We start from the raw sequence: 14,212 nt of genomic DNA, 5'->3' as shown, positions 1-14,212 counted from the left end.
GAACATGCTATTCAGTGGTGGTGTCAAATTCTGGAGTGGCAAGTTCAAGATCTACATCTCTTACATCTCTGCTGTAGCAAGGAGTGGTCTAGGAGAAGGGTTGGCTCAGGAGTTATTTGCCATTTGGGTTCATTTTCCCTTTTGAGGGTCTATGTGCTAAAGATTCTCCAATTCATTAGCTGAAATGTTAGGGAGCAAAACCCCCAGCCAGGGTTATAGAGAACAACCAAGACCACCTCCCCATAGTAGCTTGACTACCCAAATCTTGCGTCACCCACTATGTGCAGTAGAAAATAACATGTATGGTCATACAACTCAAAAAATATGATTTCAGCCCTTCTTTAAACCTTTCCTTATTAGCCACTTAGAACTCCTGAAGAGAATGTGAAAGATGGCGGCCTAAGGTGTAGAAGTAGCAGATGCTACAGCTCTTCAGTATTTAGTGCAATAAAGTTGTGTTTCATGGAAATGTTCAAATATAAGTATAGGTAAAATGTGGAGATGCACAAATATGAGCTACATTTCTCTGCAGGGAGCCAACCTAATGACTGCTGTAAACAGATCACCATTTATTGATGTGTCATTGATCTACACAGTAAAAATCAGTGTTATTCAAATCCATTGTCCACACTGAAAAGATGTGTACTTGAACTGTAAAGATAAGTGAACATTATTTTTCCTAACAATAAATTGAACATAAACAAAAAATTTCATACAAATAAACATAGTCTTAAAAGAGATTTGGTTTCACAATTCCATGTGAAATAGAGCAAAGCAATCATATGTTCCATTATAACTGGATTAAAAAGGCTGTATCATTTTAGTTTATAGGACTGTTAATTGTATATCTTAAAAGTTTCAATGATTATTTGAACGATAGTAAATAGTGCATTGTTTAAAGTTTTTGGTAATGAGTCAAAAATTTTCAGATGTGCAAAAGTAAATTTTCATCTTTTTAGGAGAAACTCCACATTATTTTTTAGAAATATGCATTTATTTTTAGTCTCCTTTCTTTTTCTATACTCTCCTCCTTACTCTCCCAACTTCCATGTGTCCCTCTTCCTCGCTCCTTCTCTTGAGTTCTTTTCCTTTGGGGCCATTGAATCTCTTTCAATTCCTTCTGCTTCATTTTTCTTCATTTAATCTTATATACTACCAGGCAGCTGTGTTATAAATTCAGGGAGAGTTGGTTAATCAGGAACATGTTATTTCCCCTGGGCTTCCCAGCTCTGTGCACTCCTCTGGATTTTTCTGATGAAGAGGAGAGATATTGTGATGGGCATAATGGAGTCTCTTCCATTAATTCTGTTGCCTGCCCATTCGTCCCGTAAACTTCCCCTTCTGTCAAATCAGAAGAGTGAACATAGAGAACAAGACCAGCTTGGCTGGAAATGAGAACACCTTTACCATAATCCTGAGAGAGGTGTTTGCTTTAGATGGAAAATATATACACTGTTCTTGAATTTATCCAAAGATATTTCCATGGCCTGTCTGAGAAATCCAGCAGGAAGAATCTGATAGAGAGTCAAGAATAAGGTTCTAATTTGTGCCCTGGCATTAATATAAAGATAAGTATATTTACTTCTTAAACTTTAGTTGTTTAAAAGAAATAGGAAAACCAAATTAACTTCCCATTGTAGTGGCATTTTGCATGATGCACTTTGTGATCTCAGAGTAAAAAATTATATACAGAGTAGAGTTCTTTAAACAAACCTTCATGGCCGTCTCTCTCATGGCCTAGTTGGGGCTTTTAGCAGCTCCCTTTGTATCCACAGGTAGACAAGAACACAGGAATTCTATAGATAGGTCCTTAACCACGTTTTGAAATTGTTGGGCTACTCCTTTGATCCAAAATTATGTGCTGTTTTTGGCTTTTGCTCTATCCTTGTCTCTAGTTGCTCTTCTCTTCCTAGAGCTCTCTACTCTTCTTATCTAGCCTCTTTGAACTGTTATTTCTGTGGGCAACTTCTTTGGTTCTTGGTTCCAGCTTTCCTTTTGGACACTTGTGTTGGAGCGTCTTTATATCCATAGTCCAAAGAACCTGGCTGAAACCAGACCCAGTCCGCTTCTAAACCCCAAACCAAGTTCTAGAACTTACCATTTGGCCAGAAAAAATACTAAACTTACATGGGATATTTATTAATCATTATCACCTGTTTTGCCCTTAGTTGCTGATTGTACCTCTTTTTTTTTTTTAATAGCAGGGAGAAGACATAAATTCTCACTTTGCCCTTTACATGCATATATTTTTATTCACCCTTTTCATTTTGTTTAAATCTTAGTGTAAGCACAGACAAAAATAGGGCAGTCAGATGGCCACAACTAAGTCAGCTGCATCCATTGTTTTCTGCTCGGCATTAGGAATTGGATGTCCGAGACGCTTCTAATTTTTTCTGAAAGTTTTATAATTTTACTTGTAAATTCCACAGTGTTAATGATCATTAAAAAGCAATATAGAAATGTTATAAAAGGTAGATCTTATTTTAGATAGTTGCCTAATAATTTATAAGATAAATATACCACAATTTCTTTTGCACCAGAAGAACTTTCTAACAGTTTTGCCTCCATACAAAAAGATTGTTAGTAAGATAATGAACAGCTACCCCAGGAAGTATTCGGAGAATTGGCATGATAATTTTTTATGGGTAATGTATATGGAAAGCTTCCATTAAGTAGGAAAGTGGACTGCAAGCCTGAGGTATATGCAGATTCTAGGACTAAAATAATGTTTATTACATGCATTAATTGGATAAATAACTTCAGTTAAAGATTCATTTGCAAGGGGCTTCCCTGATGGCGCAGTGGTTGGGAGTCCGTCTGCCGATGCAGGGGACACGGGTTCGTACCCCGGTCCGCGAAGAGCTGCGGAGCGGCTGGGCCCGTGAGCCGTGGCCGCTGAGCCTGTGCGTCTGGAGCCTATGCTCCGCAACGGGAGAGGCCACAACAGTGAGAGGCCCGCGTACCACAGAAAAAAAAAAAAAAAAAAGATTCATTTGCAGGATGTTCAAAGGTGATGTAAATGCCTGTGAAGCTACTTTTTCCCTGCTGTGATCAAGAGATAGGAGAACATGATGTGGAACTTGGAGGCAATACATAATGGATAGTTGAAAAGACAGTTCTCCAGATAGCAAGAGATGCAGCATTGGGCTTTTTCTTTTCCTATACTACAGTGACCTAGAACTGATAGCGTGAATTCTAATGGAGTGCTTGCCCTCAAATTCCTTTGTATTTTCTGAGTAGCCATAAGGGAGTCCATTCAGCCTCTCTTTTACAGAAGGAACATTTTGAGGGAAAATATACAGGATGTCAGGCCTGTGGGAGGCTGCTGAGTCACATATGATTCACAGATCTGGCTTCAGAAATCTTTCGATTTTCACATTACTAAACGGGGTGGTCTGTTTTAAAACTGCTTGTTGAAATCCACATTGGGGTGTGCTCTAAATGGAGCATGAGGAACGTGACCGAATGACTATTAATGAAAAAAAAATTAGAAGCCTGCAACAGTTCATTCGGAATGTTGATGTTTAATTCATGTTGCTGGCTGCTTTGTGATTCCTTCCTGTTCCGTAAAGACGATGAGTTCTGTGGGCGTGCCATCTTACAGTTGGCCCCTCGAGCCGAAGTCCTGTCTTCTTTTCATCAGGGCTTGTGAAATGCTTCATACCTGTTTCTAAAATGACCAAATGAGATCAGTTTCTAAGCCTTTCCTTCTGACTGCAGAAGAATTATTTCAAATGTGGAAGATACAAATATCAGCACAAATGAGTCTTTCTGTGAAGAGATCGACCATTGTATTTTAAAATGCTTATTTCATATTTATAGAAATAGTTTAAATTCCAGTAATCATCTTATCATTTGTTTCATGGTGAAGGAAAATAACCTAAGACTTTTGAGTTTTAATTTTTTTGTTATGAATTATCTGATATTAAAGATTTATTTTAACTAGAAGAATAATGTTTTTAGTTTGTATTTAAAATGGACTTCTAAGTAACTATATATACATGAATCATGCTTTACAGTGTATTTTTATTAAAAAAAATTTTTTTTTTTTTAAAAATTTTGGCCGAGCCACGCAGCTAGCGGGATCTCAGTTCCCTGACCAGGGATCGAACCTGGGCCACGGCAGTGACAGCGCTGAATCCTAACCACTAGACCACCAGGGAACTCCCTACAGTGTTTTTTAAATTTACTAAATGCATGACATAGAAGCTTCAATTGGATTTAGCTAAAGTGCAAACTTTTTCTCCCTGATATTTTTTTCTGTTTAATTGCCTAGATTTCGGTCTATTTTTCCACATATAATGCATCAAAGGTCATGCTTTTATAATGTTGTTATTTAAACATTAGCAATTATGACATAATTTAGAAAATTAATTCAAATAAAAGTTTGAAATTGTGACCAAAAAATTGAAAATGATTTCTTTTCCTGTAGTACTTCAACATTTATATAAACTTCTCACCAATGGCTGACAGTCTTTGCAAGGAGTTATTTGACAGTGCTAAAAATTGTAATATTTCCACCATTTGGTAAGCATAAACTCATTTTAAAACACAGTTATTGTTAAGTTCACTATGTTAATGGAGAAAAAACTATTTGATTAAAAACAGTGGTTTAGCTTTGTGTTTCTGTTGAGCAGATCAGGAAGGGGAGCTGGCTCTAATTCCTATCCAAGAAGCAATCTTTTGCTTGGATTACTTAGTGCGCTCAGACCATTGGAGGGGAGCACAAGGGCAGTGAACATGCTGCTCAGGCAGAGCGTCAAAGAGAACCACATGTCTGTGCGGACAAAAAGGTTGAAAGCAATTAAATTGTAACGTATTTTATATTTGAAAAGACCTTTCCTATTTTTCTAGAATCCTGTGGTTAATACTAAAAGGAATAAAAATGTTACAGAATGGGTACTTTTAAGATGTTCCTTTCTGACGGTCTTCAGAGAGAGTTACTGTTTTTCTAATTTGCGAGTTAACACGTTCGCATGGATGGCTTTTTGATCGATAAATAAACTCTGTCCTGGAATAGCTATCAGACAAACTATACTATGAGCTGTCTTTAAAAGGAGCACCATACAAGTCGGTCTGGGCCCAGACTTTTATATTCTTGCATTTGTTTGTGTATTTGAACCTGCGTTATGAACACAAGGCCAACCGAAAGAGTCATATTTTCCATTCATAGCTGAAGGATTAAATGTTGCTTCCAGAATATTTTATATTTAAAAACACATCAGGGCTGACTCTACATCTGACCTGCTACTCTGTGTCAAATCTGTGTGCCGTGTTGTGTATAGTATGAAAGTCAGTGGCTGTGTACCTAATGCTGGGGATGCCATGATGTTATGTTAATGAAAGCAGCAAATTCATGGTTTTGTAAATACAGCAACTAGTGCTTGTTTATTTGATAATCTGGATGAAAACTTAATTTGAGGAAAAATTGTAGCATTAAATAATCATGTGCATATTTCTTTTAAGGAAGAAAACACCTGGATTTTCTCAGTTGCAGTATTTAAATCCTTATTTTCTAACTATAACTTTCCTCTTGCTGTGTAAAAATAAGACTTCGGTAATTGTCATTTTCTCTATTTACATCAGTGAAACAGACTTATAACCCAGGCCTATGAAAGTGTATAAAATAGAAAACACAAGACATTTGTAAGTTAGGATGAGAGGAGTGTTGGGGGTAATCTGGTGGTTTAATGATGAGAGCAAGCCATGTTTCAGATCATATTGATTAGCATTTATTAAGATGGTAGACTCTATTGGCTTCTAAGGGCAAATGCTCAGCTCTGCCACTTACTAATTCTGTGACCTTCGGCAAGTAATTTAACCTCTCTATGCCTCAGTTTCCTCAGTCTGTAAAGTGAGATTCATAATAGTATCTGCCTCATAGAATTTTTGTGAGAATTAGAGTTTTTTCACATAACATGTTTGGAACAGTTGTTGGCACATAGATGTGAGATAGATGCTATCTCTTGTTTATTGAGCATCTAATATATGTCCAGAAATGTGCTAGATATTCTCAGAATACTGAACTGGAAGCCGTGACCCATCCACTCAAGGAAAGCAAGTATTGTTAGGAAAAAATAATACTAACGTAAGACAGTATATCAACGTGTGTGATGTTTTGTAGGACAGGCTATATCTATTTTAGGAGCTTAGAAAAAAAATTTCTGAGCACTTGAGGACTTGCCCAGAAGAAGGAACTGAAGTACAGACTTGAAAAATGATTTTCAAGCCCTGAAGAGACTTAAGAGAGGTCATTTCAGGCTAGTGGAAAACGTGATTAAATAACATGACAAAACTGACATGTTTGTGAAACACTTAATCTGGCCTGACTGCAGATACCAATCTATGTAGGGAAGTAGATGGGGCATTTAAGTCAGAATCCAAACATAATAAGCATTGAGGATTTTGCAGTATTGGAAATATTATGGATGTACAATTAATAATTCAGAGAAGAAAGGAATGAGGAAAATTTGATCATGACATTAAGTAATATTTACATGCTTGAATTAGACAAAAATATGTTTTGTGAACTATCAGCAATGGCAGAGAAAAAATAAGGTAAACAACGAAAGAGAAGATCCTGAAGAAAATGAATGGAAGTTATGTAATGTGCAATTAGAAATTCAACCCATTTGGTTCATAGAAACACCAGCAGCAGATTGTGTGGCCATTTGGGACACCTCCCTTGGCACCAGGCTGGAGGGACAATGCTGCAGGTTGTAACTAATGGTGATGTGGACTTAAAAAACAAAGCTCTCCAGGCCTCCAGGGAGCAGATCCCTTGTATGAGAACCCTCCCCCAGTCTAGCTAATCCAGGGAACTACATTAACATCAGCCCTAAAGTGTATATTGCTCATTTGTTGTCTTGGAAGCTGGCAGCAAATTGCTGCAGCTGAGACAAAAAAAATTAACTAAATAAAGAAACAACGAAAATGCTGGGATAAAACAAAAATCAATCCGAGATGGTGGGAAAGGCAGATCTCATGAAGAATCTTTGGTCTTTGAGAATTATGACTATGTATATTTGTAAAGCAGATCAGACACACACACACACACACACACACACACACACACACACACACACACACGCGACAGTGAAAAGCAAACAGAAAATGAAGGCAGACGAACACGAACAGCATAAGAATCCGATTTTTAGTGATAAAACCTTTTTTCTTCTTCTCTCGAGTAATTTACCTTTCCACCCTGATTAGCATGATCACATCCCTTTCTGCATTTCTTTCAGGACTGACTCTAGACACAAATGGAATACTAAAGCATTTCACAAGTCTAAACAGCTTTCTAAAAACAGCAGCAGTGTTATTGAAAATGGTTTAAATCGAGAATAATTTCAGGAGCTAACGTAACTGGCATGACAGCCATCTCACAAGCAGTTTTAGATTTATTGTAGATACCAAGTGTTCCTTTCACTCACACACACACGCACACACGCACACACACACAGTATTTTTCATGATAGAGTTACCCATGTTATAAGAAATGCATATTTAGCAAAATAGTGTGTCTAGGTTATCTAAATCTTTGGCTTACTTATGTTATTTTTTACCCAACTATAAGAACACTGTGGGTGGTTTATTATATAACAAAAAAGGGAGCAGTTTGGCATTGATGGGATATTTATAGCAAGTGGAACAGTTTTGAAATACATGGTCTTATTACTTCAAATTTATTAATAACTATTTATATATCAACACAATTGAAATGGTCAGTTTGTTAGATCTTGTGATATTTTTATTTTTTCCCAGGTCCACAGGGCAGAACTATGTCTCTGATTTCCTTGGGTTAAAAATAAAATTATTTCTTAAAAATAGTGGCATAGGCAGAGAATTGCTTTAGGACAAGGGCCCCAAAGGGTACAGGCTTCTCCCTCTCCCTCTCCTCCTCTCATTCCCATACTATTCCAGCTCTTTTCCATTCCCATTTCTTTTCTGTGTATCTCCTATTATTAAAAAAAAATTGTTTTTAATTAATTTTTATTGGAGTATAGATGATTTACAATGTTATTTACTGCTGTACAGCAAAGTGAATCAGTTATACATATACATATATCCACTCTTTTTTAGATTCTCTTCCCATATAGGTCATTTCAGGGTATTGAGTAGAGTTCCTTGTGCTATACAGTAGGTTCTTATGTAGAAAACAAACTTACGGTTACCAAGGGGGAAAGGGGGAGTGGAATGGATAAATTGGGAGATTGGCATTGACATATACACACTACTATATTCCTTTTTTGCTCTAGTCTCTATGATAATTGCTAGTGGGATAATTCAAGATGGATGTGGAAGGAACATGTCTGTTTTAATACTCTCTTCTTACTAATAGCAGGAAGTTCACACATTCTATTTTTTTTTTTTTTTTTTTTGCGGTACGCAGGCCTCTCACTGTTGCGGCCTCTCCCGTTGCGGAGCACAGGCTCCGGACGCGCAGGCTCAGCGGCCATGGCTACCAGGCGCAGCCGCTCCGCAGCATGTGGGATCTTCCCGGACCGGGGCACGAACCCGCGTCCCCTGCATCGGCAGGCGGACTCTCAACCACTGCGCCACCAGGGAAGCTCCACACATTCTTTTTTGACAGAGGACTTACTACATGAGATATAGGAAGGAAGGACAGTCTTTGTAGGACCTATTGTAATATTTCTTAGCTATCACTTTGGCTCCATTATGATAACCAGTAAAAAGGCAAATTCTCTCTGTAGCATTTAAAACAATTAAATAGATAACTATGCAGACTTGACACTTTGTACTCAACTGCTGCACTTTACAATAGATGAAACGGTGTAATTTGTGGTGTTCTCAATTTGATGTTCCTCAAATGCATGCAAAATGAAATGGATTACCATCTCTCTTTCTTTCTTCTTCTTCTTTTTAAAATAGTTTCCTAAACTATGCAATACTCTTTTGAAAGCCATCTTACAGGCAAATCTAACCTCAAAAGGAACAATATTGGGCTTCCCTGGTGGCGCAGTGGTTGAGAGTCTGCCTGCCGATGCAGGGGACACGGGTTCGTGCCCCGGTCCGGGAAGATTCCACATGCCGCGGAGCGGCTGAGCCCATGAGCCATGGCCGCTGAGCCTGCGCGTCCGGAGCCTGTGCTCCGTAACGGGAGAGGCCACAACAATGAGAGGCCCGCGTACCGCAGAAAAAAAAAAAAAAAAAGGAACAATATTAATTGCATGGCGAGTATTCTTCTCTCAAATTTAGTGAAAACTTGAGTATTTTATATTATTTGCCTTTAGAATTTGGGCTATTTCTGTACAGTAAAGTGAAGTAAAAGATATAAAAGATTATCTCAACTACTCAATAAAATATTTGCATTTGCCTCAATTTTTAGAGATCTCATATAGAATTCTCCAAAGTACACTGAGCCGGCAGACATCATCAAACAGTTGGGAACATATACTGCTATTTGACTCTGTACTGAGTTATTGTAGAGGTAGAGAAGGATTACAAGACTTCATTTTTTTCCTATGAAATTCAATGTCCACTTGAGAGATTTAGAATTACAAGGTGTGCGTTATACAGATTTTAAAAAATTTCTTTAAAGTATTAAGTCGCATTTAAAAGTTCTTCTACTTGTTGAAAAGTGGGTGCTGTTTATAGATGCATGGGTCCAGCAGTTCATTTTTTTCTGATGTGGATTTTGGAGGGAAGAGGAAATTTAGTAAGTAAATTATTTACACTGCATGCATTAAGTAAAGATAATTGGGCGTTTTAAAAAACAATACTGCAATTACATTTTATTTCAATACATTTTTCTATTCAGTAAATATCTGTGTGCCTACTATATGCAAGGCACTGTAGTATTGAGGATTCAGTGATGAATGAGAGTAAAAGTATATCCATCTAATCATGAAAATCTACAGAAAAATAAACACAAACCACAATTAAAGCGCTTTGGAATTTAGTGGATAGAAGAGGACATTTTTAGTTTGGGAGCCTGTGAAGGTGACATTAGAGTAGTTGGGAAATTTATTCACAATGGAGGTGGAGGATTAATTTCAGGGAGAGGGGTTATAGAGCCAAAGCAGAATGTGGAAAAGGACAGTCGACACACATGGAAATGTGTGAGGTTGGTGGAAGTAAAATGGCTTAGAAAATTGGAAACTACAAGGCTGGGCTGTTAAACTTCTCTCAACTTGAAGTTTTCTCATCTATGAAAAGTGAGCACTAGTTTTTCTGATGACTGAATGGGAGAGTGAATGTTAAATACCTTTGGCAAAAAGTTTGGCATGAAATAAGGTCTCAGTGCATTCAGCTCTCAGGTATGTACTGGGAAAAACACTGAGATACTATTATTTTACAAAGGATTGAAGGAGGGATATGATGAAGAAATTGATGGCATGGACCATCATGGATGACTGAGGAGATGGTTTGCCAACAAGAAGAAGGAACACAGAGGGTTAGTGCTATGGGCAGGGAAGATTTTTATAGATATTTTGAAAAAGAAGGCTGGAAAATCAAAAGGGAGTGATCTAGAAAACTGTAGTTAAGGCAGAAATGGAGCTCAAATGTAGGAATTATGTATGTACAGGTGACAATTGCAGTCATGAGATATTGACGGTTTGGGATTGTAGGAGCTTAGAGAAACACAGGGTTTCAAAAGGCAGTGGAAAATTGGGAGACGGGAGAGAGCAGAGAGATAGGAAGTAGCTTTGTTGCATGCGTTGACTGCATACCCAGTCTCTGGAGCTTCTCATCATTCTTCTCTATGAATACCATGCATTCGTACTCTCCTGACTATATCATGCTCAAGTCAGGGAGTTACATTTCTAACAAGCAGAGTAAGTATGTTCCTGACATCACAAGTTGGAAAATCCAGAGCATATTCTCATGGAAACAGTGTACCTGTTAGTCCAGTTCTGTTGTATCTATATAACCCGATATACATTGATTCAACTTTTTTTGAGCTGCTCAGATTTTGTAATATTTATTTATTTCTTTCTGAGAGCAATCCATTTTATTTCAGTGATTTTTAGAATTTTTTCTTTTAGAAATTATATTTTTATTCAAGTGATTTAAATGTGGGATATATGTTCAGGCCACTTTCTTCATTTAGTCTTCCAGAATATTCTTTTATGAGATTATTAGCCTACAAACCCCCAAAATGATGAGAAATTTGAAATTTGGCAATACAGTATTTTCACATTTTCCTAGAAATATTGTAATAGCATTTTTGGTTCCATAAGAAAAATGTTTAGAAAATAAGTGTTGTGTATAAATGTAATACTGTAACATTTTAATGAATATTTTTGGTAGTCTTTGTTATTTAGAATTAGTAGAGATCTTAAAGTTTTCAGGCCCTTCAGTTCACTTTTCCTTGTCCATCTTTCCCACCTGCTGGTATCTGCCCCATATTCATCTGAATGCCTTTTTTCTCCCATCTCACCCTCTTTAGCCTAGTACTGGTGGAGAAATTCACACAGTCATGCTGATTAGTACTGATGAAAACTGGTGACCCCCAGTATAGGGCTTGTCCTTAAATACTCTCCAGTCATTGTTCTTTTGAAACGTCCAACTTTTCTTTTCAACTACCCTACCTTAATACCTCCTGCCTATCTCTGAACCGATGACTCTGTCTACTTTATTACAAAAAAGAAAAAAAATAGAGACGAATAAGTAGAACTGTCTCCAGTTTTTGATCGAGTTGTTGTAGTTATTTTCATTTACTTAAAACCGTTTACGTTTTCCCTTCGATCTCCCTGGAAGAAGTAACCTACTTTCCAGCCATGGATTAGGATTCTCCTGTGTTCTGCTTATTTCTTCACTCATCCTTCACTCGATCATGTTTGGAATATAGAGGGTGAGCAAGAAAAAGCTGAAGGAATCTAGAGTCTTTTGAAGGCCCTTGCCCTGTCAGTAAGTTGCATGTTCTCTCCTGAGATTTCTCTGTGATGTCTCCTCTCCGTGCCTTTCTCCTTTTGCATGGAACCATGCCTATATCTCTCCGATTAAAAAGCAAAAAGGAGCACTCACTCCTTGTTGTCCCTTTTTTCCTAGGTTCCACACTTCTCTCACTGTCCTCACATAAGATAGATAAATTTCTCTCACCTTGTTTGATGACTCTCTCTGGATATTCTTACCTTCCCTGGCTTTTGTGATACCATTGTTCTTGGATTCCCTTCTTTCTTGCCACTACTCAGATTCCCGTCTCTTTTTTCAGTGTTATTTTCCAGAGTTCTAGCTGCTGTGTATTTTCTTTCTCCCTTTATAAACTCTCCTTTGGGAGTCATACACTGATTTACCTTTGTCCTTTGAAACTACCTGATCTTTAAATGCTATGGAAACTTCTGAGAGCTTCAAATCTATGTATATTCAGTTGCCTAGTGGGTTTCTATACGTGAATCTTTCAAAAACATCTCTACCTGAACCAATAAAAACGAACTCATCAATACCCCTCTAAGTCGTTCTTCCTCTTATACTTTCTATAACAGAATGTCCTATCATTGTCTAACTGAAGAACTCCATGAGTCATCTGCAAATCCTTTCTCCCATTCACTATTTAAATCTAGTAGTACGTGAAATCCTGTCATCCATCCTTCAGAGTTTTGTTGAGCTGGTTTCTTCTACTTGGTCTCCCTTTTGTTTCCCTCTCTACTCTACTAGCTACTACTGAGCTAGTTTGAACCCTCATTTCTTCCATCTTATCTAGCCCCTCCCTCCTCACTCTTTGTTCTCCCTCTAAGCCACCATCCACTTGGCTATCAGAGAAATTATTTTATCATGTTCATATACCCTTAATCTTGTTACTCGCTAACTTCACATTTTCCATTATTTCTCCATTATTTTGAGGATACAATATAAATGCTTCAGAATGTTATTTAAGACCCTGGGTCTGGCCAACTATTTGCCAGAATTTCTTCCTGACCATTCCTGCCCCCATTCCATACATTTGATGAACAACCTTGGACTCTGGCCATACAGACTACTTGTGGTTGCTGACAATGCCACGTTTTAAATTCCCCCTGCCTTCGTTGTTTCTTCCTTCCCTTCTCGATTTTCTTAAATTCCACTTGTCCTTCAAATCTCACTTTAAGTAGCTACTAGTCGAAAGCCTCCTCTATCCACCTCCCCACACAACTATCTAATAAACTTTAAGTGACTCTTCTGATTCCTGAAGCATGTCCTAGAGATGGGATTCAGGATGGGCTAAATATGGTTACATAGCCTATTGAATATTTTAAGCTGAAGGCGTTGGGGAATTGGCATCTGCAGGCAGGACTTTGTGACCTTCCCCTCATGTGAGCGTTGCTTCCCTATACCTGGGAGAAAGGAGCATCCTTATCTCTGAAGACATGGGGCAGAAAGAGAAATGTGAATGAATGGTGTCTGTTAAGTTTCCCCCAGTTTGCTATACTTAGCTCATATTCTTTGTCCCATCATATCTTTCTGTTCTTCATCAAACCTAGCATAAAGACACTCAGGTTTAACCATTTTTTTGGGGGGGGAAGGTCTTCATTTGCTTATGAAGCCTCCCGTGTCATGTAAAACTTGAATCAATTTGTATGCATTTCACTTATTAGTCTGTCTTTTGTTACAGGTTCTCAGTCAAGAATTTAGAAAGGTAGAAGAAAAGATACTTTTTCCTCCCCTACACCACCTTATTCTTGTTCTCTTCTGCCTCTTTCCTGTCAGACCCAGTTTTAAGCCTAACCAAACTGTAACACATATATCTTTCGTTTCTGCCCTGCCAGCTTTTAGTATCTTCTCCAGCAGATACTAGTTCTTGTTGAGTGGGCTGACAAAGAAGAAACAACAAATTCTTCCTCATGGAGTGCTATGTTCATTTCTTATTATCTGAAAAGACTATATATCCTCTGTAACTTTCTCCAAAATATTATAGTGCCTTCTGGAGACATTTAATAAAATAGTGCTTAGTGATTATGCATATGTGGTTGACAATTTACCTAGAAAGAGAAAGACTGATAGAGAATTTGCCCATATGAATATTTTCCCGTATGTAATTTTTCACTTTCACGATCAGTGAGATCTTCGCTTATTTCCTAGCCATTATAATCTTCTAATTCCAGGTTTGAAAGGCAGAGTGCTTATGTATTTTAGGAAAACCAGGTAATACCTCATGTCTATAAAAAATAATCTTTGTTCCTATACTATGTGTTTTTTTTTTTTTTTTTTTTTTTTTTTTGTGGTACGTGGGCCTATCACTGAGACCAGTCTTGTCTGTCCCACTGACAAG

General features: G+C 37.6%; 1 protein-coding gene across 4 annotated transcripts in view; it reads left to right on the top strand.

Annotated features, from left to right (window-relative positions):
- Positions 1-14,212, top strand: part of CACNA2D1 (calcium voltage-gated channel auxiliary subunit alpha2delta 1) — a 513,049-nt gene that overhangs the window by 70,259 nt on the left and 428,578 nt on the right. Inside the window, exon 1 of one of the 4 annotated variants that reach the window (XM_079931860.1) lies at positions 4,335-4,527. The exons of the other annotated variants lie outside the window; for them this stretch is intronic. Within the exon in view, the coding sequence (XP_079787986.1) occupies positions 4,463-4,527 (65 nt within the window). The 5' untranslated portion in view covers positions 4,335-4,462. Of the gene's footprint in view, positions 1-4,334; positions 4,528-14,212 lie in introns of those variants that run through there. 4 annotated transcript variants of the gene reach the window in all.

Source organism: Stenella coeruleoalba, assembly GCF_951394435.1.
Source record: "Stenella coeruleoalba genome assembly, chromosome: 9".
Lineage (NCBI taxonomy): Eukaryota > Metazoa > Chordata > Mammalia > Artiodactyla > Delphinidae > Stenella > Stenella coeruleoalba.
Note: the sequence above shows the minus strand (reverse complement) of the source record. Positions and strands in the feature narration are given on the sequence as shown.